At 41.6% G+C, this 20,329-nt stretch overlaps 1 protein-coding gene across 1 annotated transcript in view; it reads left to right on the top strand.

Moving 5' to 3' along the window:
* LOC309480674 (cadherin-like protein 26) overlaps window positions 1-8,900 on the top strand; it is a 45,311-nt gene extending 36,411 nt beyond the window's left edge. Inside the window, exons 4-17 of the mRNA XM_082145312.1 lie at window positions 71-215; window positions 768-961; window positions 1,101-1,232; window positions 1,364-1,543; window positions 1,825-2,147; window positions 2,257-2,399; window positions 3,663-3,887; window positions 4,131-4,352; window positions 6,395-6,513; window positions 7,297-7,413; window positions 7,744-7,815; window positions 7,904-7,944; window positions 8,038-8,107; window positions 8,279-8,900. Of these exons, the coding sequence (XP_082001438.1) occupies window positions 71-215; window positions 768-961; window positions 1,101-1,232; window positions 1,364-1,543; window positions 1,825-2,147; window positions 2,257-2,399; window positions 3,663-3,887; window positions 4,131-4,352; window positions 6,395-6,513; window positions 7,297-7,413; window positions 7,744-7,815; window positions 7,904-7,944; window positions 8,038-8,107; window positions 8,279-8,458 (2,163 nt within the window). The 3' untranslated portion in view covers window positions 8,459-8,900. The remainder of the gene's footprint in view (window positions 1-70; window positions 216-767; window positions 962-1,100; window positions 1,233-1,363; window positions 1,544-1,824; window positions 2,148-2,256; window positions 2,400-3,662; window positions 3,888-4,130; window positions 4,353-6,394; window positions 6,514-7,296; window positions 7,414-7,743; window positions 7,816-7,903; window positions 7,945-8,037; window positions 8,108-8,278) is intronic.
* The last annotated feature ends 11,429 nt before the right edge of the window (window positions 8,901-20,329 follow it).

Raw genomic sequence — 20,329 nt, 5'->3', positions numbered from 1 at the left:
CACATTGAAATTCATGTAAAAACACTGCAAAAAAGGCTTGTATATTGACATGTGCTGGACTCAATTACAGTCGACATTTGAAGCAAAAGACAAATCAACCGATGAAGTGGAGACAAGGCTCTGGCTTCATATCCAAATATTGGACATAAATGATCACGCTCCAAAATTTCAGGAGTCGGTCTATGAAGTGACTGTGGATGAGTCACATTCTCAAGGTAACCCAGTTTAGTTTTCCCTTCACTAATTTATTTATGAAATTGTAAAATGAAATGATTAGTTCACCCACAACAAGGCATTTGACATATTTTTAATGTAGTTGCAGACCAATATATATATTTTCTCATAACACAAAAGCAAACATTTATAAATTATTAGAATTGTTACACATGACACAACAATTATTATAAATTTTTTTTAATACAATCAAAGTTCAAATTAATTTGAGGCATTGTAACTTATTATTATTATGTATTAAGTTATTACAAGATTTTTAATGAATAGCCTAAACAACTTATTTTGGTCGGTTTTCTCACGCCCAGCTATTGTTATACTTATTATAAAGTGTAAAGTTCTATTTCCTAAGTGCAATGACCATGGATATTAAACAGATAGGATTGGATTCTGTAATACAGCAGTAAAAACAGCATACAGGTTTGAAACAACATAAGGGTGAATAAATAAGGACTGGGTGAAATATTCTTAAATATTGAATAAATTATTTGAGGGTGAAGAAATTACTTTGCATTCATCTAGCACTTTTTTCCTAGGTAAAGAAGTACTGACAGTACTGGCATCTGATGAAGATGATTCAAGAACAAACAATGGAACATTTGATTTAACAATCAAGTCTGTCACACCAACACCAGATAATGTTACATTTTATATTCAGCAGCAAAAAGATGTAAATCAGCAACAGCAACCATTCGGGAAAGTTTATTTTAATGGGTGTTTGAACTATGAGGTATGAAACTAATGTATTTCATTGGTAATAATAAGCTACTTTTGTACCTTTACCTGTTTGGCATGCATTGCTTTTTGTGCTTTATAAATATTTCTCCATTCCTACACAAGAAATCTTCTACTAAATTATTATTTTCCAGAAAGCTCAGAAATATACAATCCTGGTTGAAGCAAAGGACAAAGGGGAAAAGATACAATTATCAAGTACAAGTACAGTGATAATCAATATTTTGGACAAAAACAACAATCTTCCAGAGTTCTCTGGCAAAACAGTAGGTTTCATATTGGACTGGAATTTTCCAAGTTTTGATTGCTTGTTATTTTTTATTTTTTTATTGTATTTATTTTAATGGTAGGCATATTGTCCTATAAAACCGAACCAAATATTTGACTTGTGTTTCAGGGACCTGGGAAGGTCAAGGAGCGAGAAACTGGGGTTGAAGTTCTGCGACTGCAAGTAACAGACAAAGACACCCGTGGTTCAGAAGCCTGGAAAGCCAAATACACTATCCATGGAGATAAAAAAGAGCAGTTCCAAATTGAAACAGACCCTAAAACAAACGAGGGGATTTTAGTTGTTAAGGTAGGCATGTTTGATGTTTTTATTGTGTAAGTCAGCGTGCCCAAAGGTTGAGTCAGTGTTGCTGGTTTAGGCTGGTTATGCTCAAACAAACAGAGAAAATGTTTTGATTGCGCCAGAACCAGTTTGCACTGAAATACCTTGTCGTTATATTGTTGCCATTGCTGGGATTGGAGCTATTTTGACATAAAAAAAAAGATATGAAAATATGTACCGGTATGCATGCATTCATGTTGACACTTCTCTGAACTCTCTTTCTTTTTCATCTCATTCCAAACACCTAGCAAATGGACTACGAGGAGCAAACATACCAAAATCTATCCATCAGTGTGCAGAACGAACTTCCTTACTTTTCATGTAAGGTCAAAAAGCAAGTAGAGAATGCCACGTGGGAGGTCGAAGTTATACCCCAAAACTCTGGCATGAGTGTTGAAAACCTCTATAATACCATTCCAGTGACTATTTATGTTGAAGATGTCAACGACCCTCCGGTATTTATACCCCCTGTTAAACACGTTCACATAATGGGAGTTCACATAGCAGCAGGAACAAGTCTCACAACCTTCACTGCTAAAGACATGGATGGAAGCCTTACAAACACATTTAAGTATGAGAAGCTTATAATATGTGTAAAACTAATGCCACTGTAGTTTATTGGAGGTACAGGATCACATATAAACACAGGTGAATTCATCTGGTGTTTGTTTGGTTCTCAGATTTGTTAAAGGTGAAGATATTGATGGATGGATAACTGTTGATGCAAAGACTGGACGAGTATCCACGAATAAAATTCTGGACAGAGAGTCGCCATTTGGGATAAACAGCACCTATAGAGTAACCCTATATGCTGTGGATGATGGTAAGATGATGGTTTTTAAAGAAATTAATACTTTTATTCAGCAAAGATGCATTCAATTGATCCAAAGTGACAGTAAAGACATTTTTGTTACAAAAGATTTATATTTCAAATAAATGCTGTTCTTTTGAACTTTTCATCAAAGAATCCTGAAAAAGTTATCACTGTTTCCACAAAAGTATTTACATTTACATTTAGTCATTTAGCAGACGCCTTTATCCAAAGCGACTTACAAATTAGGACTACATTCAGCGAGTCATCAAAACAAAAAAGCAACAACAACGCAAGAAGTGCTCAAGATACGAAGTTCAGGTATTTTTCAGAGTAGCATAAGCCTGATAAGTGATGTTTCAAAGGGAAAGGAACATTTTTTCTTTTTTTTCTCTATAAGGTTAAGTGTTCACGGAAGAGATGGGTTTTCAGATGTCTTTTGAATGTTGTCAGGGATTCTGCATTCCGGATGAGGGTGGGGAGAGCGTTCCACCAGCATGGAACTGTGAATGAGAATGTTCTGGAAAGTGATTTTGTGGCTTTCTGTGATGGAACCACGAGACGTCGCTCGTTGACCGATCGTAGGTGTCTGGTAGGGATGTAGACTCGTAGGAGTGAGTGAAAGTAGGAGGGAGAAAGTGAAAGTGAAAGAAAGAAAGTGAAAGTATTTGGCAGCACAACGGTTTTCAACTTTGATAATAATCAGAAATGTTTCATATTAGAATGATTTCTGAAGGATCATGTGACGTTGAAGACTATGTAATGATGCTGCAATTACAGCTTTGCATCACAGGGATAAATTGGAATATTATTGCACAATGCTACTGCTTTTACTGTATTTCTGATCGAATAAACGTAGCCTTGGTGAGCATAACAGACTTAAGAGAAATCTGACTGACCACAAACTTTTGAACAGTAGTGTACTTCTAACTATTATAGATATTCTCATATTCTGAAGTATACCTGGACAAAGAAGTTATTTTAATTTATTTACAAAATTATTTACAAATTTAATTTAATTAAGTAATTAACCACACAGGGTCCAACATTAACATCTGTCTAGCGGAAAATGCATGAACAAAAATGAGCTAGCCAGTTAGTCTTGTGTAACCAGACTTACGATAATGGCATAAAGTCAGTGTCAGAAATGTTAGGGTGATAAAACTGTCCTCTTATCATAATGAAGAAAGCTAAACTCATGAATGATTATGGATGGCATTATCATGTTTTGTACTCCAAATGAATGTCTGTTTACCCCATGTCTCCGATTGGCAGGTGTTCCACCGCTGACAGGCACAGGAACTCTATTTATTTACCTGAATGATCAAAATGATAACGCACCAATGCTGGAAGTGAACACTGTCAACATGTGCCTGGATACAGAGCCCACAGTGGCCAATATCACAGCTGTGGACCTGGACCTTCATCCATACAGTTCACCTTTCAACTATGAGCTTTTAGGAGATGTTAAGGACAAATGGAGAGTTGAACCAACCCATGGTAATGTCACCTTCTACTTCACTCATCGCAGTCCACCCTACACAATTCCTCACTTAATGTCCTGTTTCAATCTGGAAAACACATCACAGAAGAAAAAAAAGTTATGAACAGTGTTATGTTATGTTACTCTAGGCAAAAAAATGCCAGAGATCTCTTAGAAAGACAGCACTCTTCCACCACCTCTTTGAGGTTGTGTTTCTGTATCTTTTAGCAGTAATAATAACACGTCTTTTTCTCTTGAAGGCACAACGGTGAGTCTTGTAAAAGAACAAAGTGTGTATTCAGGTCATCACCTCCTCCAGATCAAAATATCAGACCAGCAGGGATTGTCCTCCATCCAAAACCTGTCGGTCACAGTGTGTAACTGCTCTATCGCTCCCGACTGCCATGTCAGGATGGCTCGGATGGCTCAAATGGGACCTGCTGCAGCCTGGATCGTTGTTCTTACAGTTCTGATCTTCATAGGTAATGCAGTGATTTACAATGTTTTGATGGTATTAACAGTCCTAATAGATGATGAAGGATTTCGCAAACAGTTTCATAATACTAAAAAAACACATCCTTCTGTACAAGTCAATCCAACCATTAAAGGTGTGGTAAAACAACAACCAAAAATTCTGTGGAGACCTATTGAAACCGGTTTTTGAATGACTTTTTGAGAATTACATTTTTATTTTATTGTTCCAGACCGCCAAAGATGGTGAATCATAGTGGAAAAGTTTGTGCACTAGCGTACACTTATGAGAATCTCATGTTGATCCAGTCACACATGACTCTAATCAATGACATACCTGTCACGCTTTGGCTGACAGAATATAAACACAGGGTAAACGAGGGAACTAACTACACAGGTGGATGAAGGTTAACTAATCAGGGACGAACAAGAACAGGTGCAGACAAGACAGAACATAATTGTGACATCACGGTCCCCCTCGGAAAGGCGCGTCCTCATGCCGTGATGATGACAGAAGTTGATAGGTGTGTTCGACATTGGCTGCGGCTGGATGTAACCGATCGGCGAAAGTTGCCGTGTACAGGAGCTGCAAACAGACAGGTGAAGTCGGACACTTTCTGGTTCCCGTAGTGACCGCTCACGTGGTGTTTGCATACTGTACCACAACTAAAGTGAAATAAATGCAATATTTGCCAAATACACAGATGTTTCAGAGACATTTTCATTCAATACTTAATGTACTTATGTAATACTTAGTTCAACATAAGCCTATAGCTACTATCAATGAAGTGGAGTCAACATTTTTTAATCAGTTTTATTTTGATAAACACAACACAAAATAACATTGCGACTACATGATCATTGTCATGCGGTGAATCCGGCCAATCGTGGAACAGCTGTGTCTTCATCAGAGCTTGTGCAGCCGCTCTTGAGAAACTGCACTGGCTGAGTTCTCTGGCTACTCTCGAATCGCTCTCGCGATACTTTGATGGCATATGTCACAGTCACGTGGCGTCTGCGCTGTATCAAGTCGGACAAAACATCTAACCGGCATGCACTGCTTCAAGTCAGCCGCTGATCGGTCTGTGCAGAGCTGCATGAAGTCGAACAAGCCTGATAAAAATAGAAAAGGGGCAGAGGTTTCGGCGGAGGGTGTGGACCTGGGGATGGACTGGACCCTGGGGGCGTCGGCCACGGGCACCATGGTGGCGCAGACAGTGAGAGGAGCCAGGGTGGAGTCCATACAGAGGGACCCTGGAGCCGATCGGCGGAGGCGGAACCATGGTGAGTGGTGGAGGAACCGGTGGAACCAAGCGGCTGAAGGTCCAAGGCGACACCGTAGAACCGGAAGACAGGAGCTGAGCCCCTGACCTGCGGGACTGAGGCGGTGACATGGGGACGGATGACCGGGGTGACGATGTGGTGAGGGAGGCCGACGGGGAGGTCAGAGGAAGGGAGGAGTCCAGGGGTGCCAAAGAGGTGCAGGTTGAAGGCCGACCTGGAGCAAGCCCAGCGGAGCTTCCGGGCAGACGGACCGCGGAGGCGATGAAGGAGTGGTGGGTCGAGGTGAGGGCGACAGGCCTCGGTGGTGGCTAGAGGTGGTGGTTTGGGCCTGGAGGGGACTGTAGGGGTGTAGTTAGGGACTCGGCCTCTAGCCGAGCTGGTGGCACAGGAGCCCGAGGCGCAGAGGATGAGCTGCACGGAGTGAGCAGCGGTGGCAGAGCCGAGGAGCTACACGACACCAGTGGTGCCGACGGATCCAGGGGGCTGGTCGTGACCAACGATGGAGACGGGAGAAGGACAACAGGCAGGGATACGGGCGGTCCTGAGACGTGTGCAGGAGAGACAACACAAGCTAATATCCATTTCCGGAGACATTGAAGTTGTGTGTCTGGACCCTGGAGCTCCAGTACTGACTGAATCAATGCAAGATTCTCTGTATGGTACATAAACACTCAACCTTTCCATTATGACTAACCATTTCTGGCAGTCTTTAACTGTTAAGCGAATCACGGTTGCACCAAGGTAGACAGAAATTCTCTCTTTTTTTCAGCAATGTGCTTAATGGTCCTTCTGATCTCCTGCAAGTCAGAAAAAAAAATGATTGAAATGGACGATGGCATTGGTTGTCTCATCAAAACAAAGACGGAAAATCCAGGAACAGACTGCGTGGTAATTTCATCACACAACCCACAGTAGCGGCCCTTCAGTAATATTTGAATTGGTGCATTTTATTCATTTTTAGGCAACACTTTACAACAAGGTTCTATATGTCAACATTATGTAATAACATGAAATAATGAACCATTCTTTTACATCATTTGTTCATTTAATGGTAATTTTTCTTTGCTATTGTTATATACTTTATAATGTAATTTTTTCTTGTGATCAAAGCTGAATTTTCAGCATCATTACTCCAGTCTTCAGTGTCACATGATCCTTCAGAAATCATTCTAATATGCTGATTTGATGCTCAAGAAACATCAATGCATTGTGAGACATATTTACATTTTATTTATTAATGAAAAGAAAAGATTTATTTGAAATTGAAAGATTTTGTAACATTGTAAAGGTCTTTGTCACTTTTGGTCAATTTAATATGTCCTTGCTGAATAAAAGTAGTAATTTCTTTCAAATTAACCCAAAACTTTTGGAAAGTACTTGATGTGACATTTTTTGACAAGATTGAAATGATGCATAGTTCTTGTTATTTGAAGAATATAATTACAGCAACATGATATGTGTAAGAAACACTGTAAAATAAAATGTTACCACATTAACTTTATAGATTTTTAAATGCTGTAAAAACTATAGTTTATAGTTCATGCTACCTTCATTAACAAGTAATAATTAACCGAACCTTATTGTAAAGTGTAAAGTATTGATAAGTGTAACTCATATTTATATAAAACATTCATTGTTGCCTTGAATGATTGTTTTAATTTAAATCATCAGGTTGTCTTCAGAAAGGTTCCTTCCAGTATAGGCATTCAGAAAACAGATTCTTCTAATGTAAATACCAGCTTTAAGTTGTCTACAAATGTAAATTCAAGCCACAAGCTCACATCAACCGTGAGTAACTATAAAACTCTTCATGTTTGTCTTTGGGATTAATTAGATTAATTAGAGCATTCTGGGAAATAATCTTTATGTTTCAAAATTATTTCAAACATAAATAATATCATCTAACATTTCTGGAAATGTTTCTGTATGTTATGTGTATGATTAATTGTTCATGAGTAATTCAAACTGAAAAATTTTATGTTTTATTTAAAAAATACAGTTAAAAACAGTTCAATTTTATTTATACTCCTTTCAAGTGAAATTCTGCATCCTGTTTTCTATCATATACAGGAGATGTAACTTTTTTTTTTTATTATCTTTTTGCTTCAAAATTTCCAGGTGATATATAAAACACTGGAGGCTCCACAGCTAGACTTCCCCGACCAGATGTCCATACGCTCAATAGATAGGGTGAGTATTACAACCACAGCAAGTTTCCAATGTTTTGGTCATTTCATTGGTTTTGTGATGGACTGTTTCTTCTATGTGTGTTTTCTAGAGTTCCAGAAGATCATACAGAGAAAATTTCAATATAAGAATGTAAACAGTAATAATTAATAACATATGCAAACATCGGCTCAGCTCAGCCTTTCTTACATCATAATCTGTGGGGGTTTTTAAGCAGCGTTCAAGTATCAGATCAAGTACTTTTTATGGCAATGCGGCTTACCTGAGCAACAGCCTTGCTGTTATCATCAACAAGGTGTTGCTTCTTTCAACATATACTACTAATCAGAGGATTGGACATGATCTACTCATTCTTTATCATTAATCATTTAGAAGCATTTAGAACCTTTAGATCATAAGAAACATGTCCAAATGAGGATGGTCAACCATTTTCATTGCGCTTTCCTTCCCCCCTTCTCCTCTATAGAAACTACTTGCTCTCCAAACCCGTGATGAGGAGTTTGTTGTTTATGAGCCGCACTGCTACGCGGATGAAGGACAAGCTATGGACAATGCCGATCTGGATGCACTCTCTATTCCAGAGAATGACTTTCATCCAGAGATGCTTATCAAAGCACTGGGGCTTTCCCCCTCGACTGTATCGTAAAACGGTTCATTACTTGAAGCTTTTCAACACGTTGCACACTAACGACATCTTGTGGTCAAAAGGTGGAAAAGCTGCCTTTCTGTCCCAGAAGACCTTTTTTATTCTTCTTTATTTTATTTTATTTTATTTTATTTTATTTTATTTTATAAATCACTTTCTGCTCTGTAAACCACAAAGCAATACAATTAATCCTCATAATTCAAGTGTTAGTGTTGATGTAGTTCTTATACAATGTATGAACAAACAACTGTATGAATTAATTTATGAAAAAATTAATAATAAATGGGACTAATTCACTTGTACAGAAACCATTCTTATGAATCTGTTTTGATCTACAAATGCAGCCTTATTCACATAAACTTTAGCCTCAGTCCTAATCCTACGAGTTCATAGGCAAGGCGTATATAGGCATATATAATCAAAATAAAAAATAAAAATTGTTGTGGAATGGTGAAGTGCTTGTGAACTGGCATTTTATTGTGACATTTTATTTTGTGGGTAATTTAATAAATGAATGTTTTTTATTAAAGAACAGGACTTGTTCAACAGTGTGAGGGCTAAGTCTATTTCTTTCTTTTTTACTACTACCGAAGGGTATGACACTCGAAACCTGCTCAAGGGGTTCGCGCTATTTTTGAATCTGAATCCGAAGCAGTCACGTGACTGTGTGTGGAAACGAAGCTTCGGACGTCACAGATCACCTGGTTATGGCAAAACGAATCAAGCTCTGATACACTGCTTCAGTGTGTGATGTTTTTTTTTTTTTTTATACAAGCTTCGAAGCCTCAGTGTGCCGAACATCACATCATTACTTTGGACTCCTCATCTTCTTCTGCCTGCACCGCACCTTGACAGAAGAACGGACTGCCCAAAATGGACTATAGGGTCAGAATGATCGTCCTTGCTCAGGAGAGCCAAAAATGTTTTACTTTTGCCCTGGATTTCTGCTGCCTTGTCGTCACCAGCGCCCTCGACGACGAGAGCCTGTGCACCTTGTTCCGGATCGGGGCCACATTTAACCATCAAATCAACCTCCCAGACACCACCCGACTGGAGGGAGACCGTCATCCAGTGTCTGCTGTGCCTTGATCCGGAACACGACTAGACCCAGGGAATCCTCATGTCATGCCTGACCAGCCTGATCTTCACGTCATGCCTGCCGAACCAGAGTCTCGTCCCGCCGAGACCACCCGTCCAGAGTCTCGTCCTGCCGAGATCGCCCGTCCAGAGTCCACTGTTCCTGTCCTTGTTCAGAATCCAGAGGAAATAGACTTAATAGACACCGATGTACCCTGTCATCCTCCAGATGTTCAATCTGTCTGCCTGGAACTATCCATCAGTCCTGCTGAGCCGGAGTTCCTTCCCGTCATTTCTGCCGAGCCTGAGCTTCTTCACGTCTTGTCTACCGAGTCTGAGCTTCTTCACGTCATGCCCGCCGAGTCAGAGATGCTTCACGTCAGTCCTGCCGAGCCAGAGACTGTTCATGTCATACCCGCCGAGCCAGAGACTGTTCATGTCATGCCCGCCGAGCCAGAGACTGTTCACGTCAGTCCTGCCGAGCCAGAGATGCTTCACGTCAGTCCTGCCGAGCCTGAGCTTCACGTCAACCCTGCCGAACCTGAGTCTTTTGTCCGTGAGTCTGTCTCCGAATTCCCTCCCAGCCTCCCTCTCCCACCTCCTCCCATATACCACCTCTCAACCCTTCTTCCACCACTGCCTGTGAGCCCCTCAACTCCTCTAACCACCTTCAGAGAGGTGGAGTCGCCGTGGATCTGCCGGCCTACAACTCCAGCCTGGTCGGTGGATCCCCGGTCTCCGCCTCCAACCTCCGCGACCAGGACTCCGCCTCAGCCTGACGGTCCATTAACGTCCCCTTGGCTCCTACCTCCCTCAGCTCCACCATGGCCCATCAGTTCCGCCAGGCTCCCTCGGTCGCTCGTCAACCTTCCCTCACCTCTGGACTGCACTCCTCTGGCTACGCCTTGTCCCCCCTCGTCCCCCCCCCCCCCCCCCCCATCAAGGTTCTTGCAGGTTTCAGTAAGTCAAATTTAAGACCTTTTTAAGACATTTTAAGACCATAAAGATTGAAATTTAAGACCTACACAACGCATTAACCAGCAAATAACAAATAAAATTGGCATCAATGTGCACTTTTTGTTTACATAAACATTAAAATAATAACATTAAAAATGATGTCCAGATTTTAAAAGTGTCTTGCAACATGTTATCTACTAACAGTTACAAGTTCAAATAAAGTTTTGACAAAAAAGGTTTTATAAAAAGATAAACCTCACATATTTACATATACAAAAAGATAAATTACTGACATTTACAATGCACATTAGCTTATCTTTTATTATTAATAGTAAAATTCGGTCCGATTTTCCCGTGGCGTCTGTCGTTGCTATGCAACCATGCACTGCGCTCTCCACAACAACAAAGAAGTTTTAGTAGCTAATGGATTTCCACCACCGATAAACGCTTGCTGTAGCTCTGCTACGAGATTTATTTACGGAGAAGAGAAAAACACCTGTAGTGTTTGGGTGCACCCCCATCCTTCATGTTGACTGAGCTTTCAGTGTTGTTACGGAAAGGGTGAAGCTGATCGGTTGGTTCTTGTTCTTGAAAAAAAGTTGAGATTTTTTCATCTCACTCCGCCTGGAAAAAACGGCCGCATCGCTTCTATTATGAGCGCGCTTGCCGCACGCCTACATTTGAAATAACAAACTTGAGCGCGCAAAAGACGCGATATGTGAACGGAGTCTTGGCGAACGACCTCCAATCAGGCCACGAGCTACTGGTATCTCGCGAGCATCGTGTTGGAGACCCCTGCTCTAGAGCTCCGCTTTGTAGGCTACGACTCCATACTTTTTTGCTACTTTGTAATAACTTTCTGTGGCCAGCGTTTCTGGAAATGAACGAGGGTAAAACCTTTTTTAGACCTGACTAAATGAAATTTAAGACCTCGTATGAAAATCTGGACGTTTTTAAGACGTTTTAAGGCCTTAAATTTAAAGTTCCGAATTTGACTTTTTAAGACCCCACGGGAACCCTGACTTATATTAAAATCGCAAACATTTTAAATTAAAACTTAAAATTGACAAAAACAGCCGACTCTCATGCTGTCACGGATGGATAAGTGACAGGTGGTAAGTGAAACGTAGCTTTATTAACAAACACGGAACCAGATGCTGATATGGTGAGTATGCAAGCAGATGATAATCAGACAGGAACTTAACTGAAGAATAATCAGAGTCTCTGTTTCAGATAGCGGCTGGAAGATCTCAGGAAGAGGGCTGAAGACTGAAGAAGGCAGACAGTGCTTCGGATGTAGACGGAAGGCGGATGAATCTCAGGTGAGTAGCGGGTAAGTAGCGTAATAGAGTCTGAGTGTCTTGTAGAGACGAGACCAGACAATGAGTGTGAGAAGAGGAGCTGAATATAAAGGGTGGTGGAATGATGAGATGCAGGTGATGATGATTAGTACTCCGGAGATGATGAGCGAGTGGGAGGAGTGAGTGAATCTGGTGGAACCCTGACAACCGTCACCTCAGAACCTCCTCCAGTGGCGAATAACATCAGAGCACAAATCCTTGCTGGTGCAGATGTGGATTTAGCCTGTTTATTATCTATGTTTCCCCCAGCCAAGTACAATCGCCAGGTGGACTGCAGAAATATTTACATTACGTTAAAAAAAAATACTCAGAATTCTTCCAGCATACTATCTCTGGCTGAATTTTTCTGCTGCTACACAGAAATAATTTGCTCTGCTTTTCCCCATAGACGGCGCAAGCTGAACGATTATCCATCCCTTCTCTAGCGCTGTCTTATGGGGTGTAGTCATCTTTATACATATCACAGGCTATTTTTAGCTAAATGCGTCTAATGGAATCAGTGTTCATTACTGAGGCACTCTGGACACTAATCTCCATAACAGGGTCTTCCTAGGATTCCGCAATATATACTGTGCAAATTGCAGATAAGTTAACCTTTCCACCACGACCTGCCTACAAATTAATTCCTCAATGCCTCCCTTCCTGGAACAGAACCAGATTAAGTCCACCAGCTTTGTTCCATGGCTCGCCAGAGAAGATCCCTCCTTCGGTAGGGATTTTAGGAACAGAGGTGAGCCTGTAGGAGAGCGGAGCGTAGGTGGAAGGAGGATAAATTACAGGTGTTGTTTGAAATATTACAGGAATCTTTAGTTACTTATCAGACTGCAGTTAAGACATCTAAGAGAAATTATTTAGCTGATTTACTCATAAAGTGCAGTGGTAATTCTAAAGTGCTGTTCAATACTATCAATTCAGTGGTTAACCCAACTGCCACATGTCTTGTTATGCTTGCTACTGCCTGTGATGATCTGTTCAACTTTTACACCCTAAGCCTACAAACTATCCCAGTCAAAGAGGAGTACCCTGGGGTTCGGGCCAAATTCAGAGTTCTGAGCCCTCCCCTGGCCAGCACGCCAAGTAAGCATAATTTACTATATCTGATTTGATGTATGTGTGAACTGAAAAGGACTATATACTTACCTTGTGAGCACACCATAGAATGAGGTGGACTAGTGCCAAACTGATAAATCTCATTCCATGGCCTGCCAATTCCAAAGATACAAATGGCAGAAGTTACCACACTGCCAAGCGTTCTGTAAGAGGTATCAACCTCTCATTATAGACTGCATATCGTAGGGAAAAAGGTTTATTCAGTGCCCTAAAACAGCTAGCTGGCAGGAAACAACTGAATACATTGACCAGGGGACTCGTTGCGAGGGGATACACAACACTGTTTAGGGAGGGGTGTTGCCCTGACAGCTTATGTCCCAATACCCTCTGTAGGTGGGTGCGGTTGCCATAATCTGGCAGCCTAGCTGAACGGAGATGGGGCGAAATCTCTGCTGGAAACTGGAAACATCCTCTAAGTATAACACGATCTGGGTGATAGACTGATTTTGCTATAAATATAACCAGTATCCAATTACTCAAAGTTAGACACCATCAGAAAATGTCCCATGTGTACCAAAAGAGTCAAACAAGGTTTTTGGGTAGCATGAGATTCCTGCTTCCAGAGTCAGGAGAAATAGCAAGAGAAAGGGGGACACCAGTCTCAAGCTCCACTTAATCAACTCAAACTGCAATCCCCACGATCAAAGCCGCCGCGTCACCTATAGGCAAACACGAGACTGGAACCACGGGGCGCCAACATTTCTAACAAGCATATATTGTGTGAGTCGTCCTCCGTAAAAAACGGGGGCATGGCATCACACACTTTCTATACTTTAGACCTGACATTTTATCAGACTAACTCCCGGTCTAATGATTTTCCACACACACAATACACTTTTTTTTTTTTGATTTCACAAAGTGCTCAACAAACATGTGACTTTTGAAGACAAAGAAGCTGATGACGTGCATTTCAGGCACTGCATTGCTTTTTTTATGGTGTCTGTGATGCGATGCACTACAGCACATCGCCATGTCCATATGTTCGGCCAATCAGATTGACATGTTAAGACGTGCTTCAGACAATGGCTCATGCAGGAGCGTTCCTATAACAGCCTTTTAGATACACTTTAAGAGAAGTTTAGACTTAAAGTACATTACGTCTGTGGGAGATGTGTGGGAGATGATTGTAACACATTTTGCTAAACCACAAATGGGAGTGTTTTGTTTCAGATCCAATACATTTCCAGATCTGCCTACCACAATGTGAGTCATTTTAAGATAAGAAATTATCAATTTTGCATTTGGCAAGAAACACATTTTGTTTCCTAATAATATGGTAAACTGTATATTTGCTTTAATGTTCAAACAGAAGAAGAGCATGGCTGTGTGTGAATGTGTCACAGTGGTAAGTTGTGCCACTTAGTTGCAATTAAGTTGCACTTCAGACAAGATGAAGAAGAGATTAAGGAGAACTAGTATGCTCTGTTATATTTCACAATGTTTCCTATCAACTGGGATTAGAATAAAAAACAACGTTACACAACGTGGACATTGAGTCATTGGGGAATACCTGAACTGTTCACATTTGTGAGGAATACTGAAATCACATTTTCTTTAATATAGCAATAAACCAACTAAGAAAAGTCTACCATTCAAAATATTTTAAAGCAGTGAAATCCCTTTGTTTTAAAAGTTTTAGAAACAGGTTAGTTTTTCAATGAGACATTTCAATTAGAATTTTAGTCAATTAGATGACGTTTTTTTTAAGGAACAGAAGCATCTCTGCATGTTCAGCTATAAGCCTGCTTCTGTTTTCATTCAGAAAGTGTGACACTGAGCTGAACAATCTTTCACCTTCCACACTACTGCATGGGGCTGAACGATATGTTTGAGCCATTTGAGCCAGACCTGTAAATCGCAGATTTTAAACTGTAGAGTACTTGAAGGGTTTGTCTGAATAATGCACAGTGGCCTCTCCAAGGTATGTTTCCAGCTATATAGCAGAGGCCATTGCAATTTCTTCAAAAACACTGTCCAGACTGGTTGCGGAGTGCTACGGCTATTCTCAAATTCTCAAATAGCGGCAGTTTCAATTTCAAATGTTTTATCAGATTACTCGTATTATACAAAACATTTTTTGTGCCTCCTCTTGATACTTTTAAAGTACAACGTTTGTAGTCTGCCATGCGTAGGTTGTCATCATTCATTTTGAAATATTTCCGCACCACCGAGACTGACATTTTATCTGCTGTTGTGTTTCTGTGCACTGAAAGTTGTCAATTATGTCAGAGCTATCGGTCTTTGGTATCGGAGTATTTTTATGAGTAAGCTACGAGTACAAGTACATACGCTCAGTATCAGGCCATCCCTATATGCTGCATTTGGAACCACTGTCACAACTTACCCTGAAGAATCTGACACACTAGCAGTGGTATTCTTGGTTCCATCTGGATTGCGGGACACAATTGCGCCATTTTACCGTTTCTACAAATTAAAATGAGCAGCGCGTCAAAACAACTGAGTTCACACCACAAGCACTTGGGTTGTTTATGGTAATGATCTTTCAGAGCTATGTGTATAATATTTTTATCTAGAGCCAAAAGTGCTTCATTCAAGCCCTTCCCACTCCGTGCGTGTTGCTTCTCTCGCTCCCTTGCTAAAAACGTAATGCACCACATTAAAAGCTGCAGACGACGCATTGTTTTTTAACAACTGTAGCAGAAACGCTGTGAGCAGCAAAATAGATACTTTCTCTAAAACACTGCAGAAAATGAGAATGCCACTAATACAATTATTTTTATCTATCATACAAATGACTCCGACCGTTTAACTAAACTAGGTTTGAGACAAGTAAAGTTTAATATACATTTAGCATTATTAATCAACATATAAAGAGCATTTCATAATAAACAATGTTAGAATTTGGAAAATTATTTAGAGATAGGGTTTTGATTATTAGATTATTGTTTGTTTTAGCAGTTTATTGCTTTGAGCAAAATATAAAAATGGTCCATACTTTTCTTATGTTTTCTCAGTCACAAGGCCTTCTATGTGCCATTCACAAAGGTGTCTAAATGTAAAATAAAATAAAAAAAATAGCCTGTTAAAACATCTAATCTAACATTTTTATGTTCATATCCAGTTGGAAAAAATATTTACTTTTTTGGGTACGTTTTTGGTAAAAATTGTCACTGTTTTGGCTCTCTGGGCCCAGGATTCTCATCTCTGATGACTATTTTGAGTGTTTAGATTTGTATTCTTTTACAAAGTACTACTTTGTAAATGTATTACTTTTCCAAAAAAGTATTGTCCTACCTCCGCTGGGAAGGAAATATAGAGAACGGACCTCTTGAAACTTTAATTAAATACCCCTGCACTATGTTGATAAAAATAAAAATCTTACATGCTCTCACTATTCTTATTCCCTCCCTGTTCTAGCTTGTACTGTTCTGAACAATGTCTGAAACATTATATTGCTAGCCCTTCTCGTGTTTAAAAGTCGCTTTGGATAAAAGTGTCTGCTAAATTAATAAATGAAGACCTCTGATGCAAAAGCCTCTAAAAGCCACCTATGTCAAAAACGAGATAATAATATTGAGCGAATGCTCTCCGCACATACGCTCATCAAATTCTTTCACTTCAAACTCACTAAATCCCAGCCTCAGCCCATTCAGACATGTCGGTACTTAGGTAGAAACCTATACATAGGAGCCTGATAAAAAAATTTATAATAAAGAAAAACGTTAGACGGACTTAGAGGCTTTTGCATCTGAAGTCTTCAAATGTAAATGTAATGTGTTTGCGTGTGTGTGCTTGTACGTATGCATGGTTTACAAAGACAATTGCATGTAGGCTATAATTCCATGGCATTATTAATATGTAATAATACTACATACATACTATATAATTCAAACATCTTAATAAAAAACATACTAAAGAATGCTTTATGGAAATTAAAAAAATCCCTGAAGTTTTCCATGAGGGGTTATGTTTAGGGGTTGTGTTCTAAAGGGTTAGGGGATAGAAAATATGTCAATATGTCACGTCAATGTTACGTGGTAGTTTAATGAGTTTATGTTATTATTATTTCTAATTTCCTGCATTGTACGCTCTTCACACACCAACTACGTGACATGAGAGAGGTTTTTGTAAGATTTTATTAAGATAAAATGAAAAAAAAAATATTGTAAAAATGCATAAAGTCTTCTGTTAGGATTAGCGTTATGGTTAAGTTAACGTATTTATAGCTGTATATGAAAACATTAGTAGTTTATGGAATGTACCCATTTAGATATGTAAATGTGTATGTCTTTTACAGCTCACTTCCCCCCTGTCAGGTCTTGTATTGTTGGCTGTTGAATGACATTTTCATGATTGCCATCAACATGTACTTTTTCATGAAATTCGAATTAAATTAAAAAGTAAAACTAATTATAGCATGCTAACAATTGTTTTACAATACAAACCGGTGTACATAATTACAGATGGTCATGACTGTTAAAATCAGGCAACACTGAGTGGGTCAACAGTAAGAGTTCTATATGGGCTATATTTCTATAAATAAATAAATATAGTTCTATATTTCCAGTACAAGAAAGTAAACTACACTCTAAATAGTACCAAATGAGGGTTCTTCGGCTTGTAACAATAGCAGAACCCTTTTTATAAGGTGCCATGAATAACCATGCTTTGAAAGTGCTGTTTAGGACCTTTAATGGTGTTATAAATAACCTTTTCAACAATATTTATTTTCATTAATATTAGTATATTAGTATTTTCATATTATTAATATTACTATGATTAATATTATTTTTTATGAATGATTTATTAATATTGTTTGTTTTTTTAGCCCTCTATCTGCCTGGTCTTATATCTTGTTGCCTTGTTCCCTGTCAGTTTGTTACTATATGGTTTCTATTTGATTGTGTTAGTTCAGTTCAGGTGTGTTTCATTAATTATCTCATCAGCTCCTTAGTTTGACCTTGTAAGCCCTCTGTTTCTGTAAGTTCCTTGTTCTGCATTGTTTCTACATTTATCACATAGTGTGAAGCGCTGACCATTGTGACCACAGCTATCTTGTGTGTGTGGGCGACACACACATCGGTTCCAGCCTGACCAGAGTCCAGTGAAGGCTCCAGCCCCTGACCAGCCTCCAGTGAAGGCTTCAGCCTCTGACCAGCCTCCAGTGAAGTAGGGATGGGGAAATTAAGCCTCATGAATCACTGAGGCTTTCCCTGACTGTTCCGGGAAAAGATTCAAAGCTTCGAGAGTGTCGAGAACAGCGCCATCTGGTGCTTATTTAAAATAAAGCAGCCAGAAGCCTGTGTTAGAAGCTCTGCCAGATGAAGCAACCACAACACACTCCATAGTTTCAAGGTTATGTGTACAAATAAAAGCCTTCCATGTTTGTGTTTGATTTGTTCATTAAATATATACATTTTCTCTCCTCACAAACCCATTAACCAGACTGAGCCAACAATGACTCGTTAAATAAGATCTGGGGTTCGAGCCTTCTGACACCCAAAGCGAAACACGCACGTGATTGGACAGAAAGTGAGGCTTCATTTGTCGTCGATGACGTGACTCTAGTAAACCAATACACACCCCGATACGGGGCTTCACTAGAAATTGTGTCGCATGTGCGATACGCTCATCGAAGCTTCAGTGTGATACGTAACATCACTACAGTGAAGACTCCAGGCCCTGACCAGCGTCCAGTAAAGGCTCCAGCCCCTGACCAGCGTCCAGTGAAGGCTCCAGCCCCTGACCAGCCTCCAGTGAAGGCTCCAGCCTCTGACCAGCCTCCAGTGAAGGCTCCAGCCCCTGACCAGTGTCCTGTGAAGGCTCCAGCCCCTGACCAGCCTCCAGTGAAGGCTCCAGCCCCTGACCAGTGTCCAGTGAAGGCTCCAGCCCCTGACCAGCCTCCAGTGAAGGCTCCAGCCCCTGACCAGCCTCCAGTGAAGGCTCCAGCCCCTGACCAGTGTCCTGTGAAGGCTCCAGCCCCTGACCAGCCTCCAGTGAAGGCTCCAGCCCCTGACCAGCGTCCAGTGAAGGCTCCAGCCCCTAACCAGCCTCCAGTGAAGGCCCCAGCCCCTGACCAGCGTCCAGTGAAGGCTCCAGCCCCTGACCAGCATCCTGTGAAGGCTCCAGCCCCTGACCAGCGTCCAGTGAAGGCTCCAGCCCCTGACCAGCGTCCAGTGAAGGCTCCAGCCCCTGACCAGCATCAAGTGAAGGCTCCAGCCCCTGACCAGCGTCAAGTGAAGGCTCCAGCCCCTGACCAGCCTCTTGTCAAGGCTCCAGCCCCTGACCAGTGTCCAGTGAAGGCTCCAGCCCCTGACCAGCATTCTGTGAAGGCTCCAGCCCCTGACCAGAGTCCAGCCCCTGACCAGCCTCCAGTGAAGGCTCCAGCCCCTGACCAGCCTCCAGTGAAGGCTCCAGCCCCTGACCAGCCTCCAGTGAAGGCTCCAGCCCCTGACCAGAGTCCAGTGAAGGCTCCAGCCCCTGACCAGAGTCCAGTGAAGGCTCCAGCCCCTGACCAGTGTCCAGTGAAGGCTCCAGCCCCTGACCAGCATTCTGTGAAGGCTCCAGCCCCTGACCAGAGTCATGCCCCTGACCAGCCTCCAGTGAAGGCTCCAGCCCCTGACCAGCCTCCAGTGAAGGCTCCAGCCCCTGACCAGCCTCCAGTGAAGGCTCCAGCCCCTGACCAGAGTCCAGTGAAGGCTCCAGCCCCTGACCAGCCTCCAGTGAAGGCTCCAGCCCCTGACCAGCCTCCAGTGAAGGCTCCAGCCCCTGACCAGCGTCCAGCCCCTGACCAGCCTCCAGTGAAGGCTCCAGCCCCTGACCAGCCTCCAGTGAAGGCTCCAGCCCCTGACCAGAGTCCAGTGAAGGCTCCAGCCCCTGACCAGCCTCCAGTGAAGGCTCCAGCCCCTGACCAGCCTCCAGTGAAGGCTCCAGCCCCTGACCAGAGTCCAGTGAAGGCTCCAGCCCCTGACCAGCCTCCAGTGAAGGCTCCAGCCCCTGACCAGCCTCCAGTGAAGGCTCCAGCCCCTGACCAGAGTCCAGTGAAGGCTCCAGCCCCTGACCAGCCTCCAGTGAAGGCTTCAGCCTCTGACCAGCCTCCAGTGAAGTAGGGATGGGGAAATTAAGCCTCATGAATCACAGAGGCTTTCCCTGACTGTTCCGGGAAAAGATTCAAAGCTTCGAGAGTGTCGAGAACAGCGCCATCTGGTGCTTATTTAAAATGAAGCAGCCAGAAGCCTGTGTTAGAAGCTCTGTCAGATGAAGCAACCACAACACACTCCATAGTTTCAATGTTATGTGCACAAATAAATGCCTTACATGTTTGTGTTTGATTTGTTCATTAAATAAATACATTTTCTCTCCTCACAAACCCATTAACCAGACTGAGCCAACAATGACTCGTTAA

This window comes from Leuciscus leuciscus (assembly GCF_965113295.1).
Source record: "Leuciscus leuciscus genome assembly, chromosome: 18".
NCBI classification, from domain to species: Eukaryota; Metazoa; Chordata; class Actinopteri; order Cypriniformes; family Leuciscidae; genus Leuciscus; species Leuciscus leuciscus.
The sequence above is the reverse complement of the archived record's forward strand: the minus strand, read 5'-3'. Positions and strand labels throughout refer to the sequence as shown.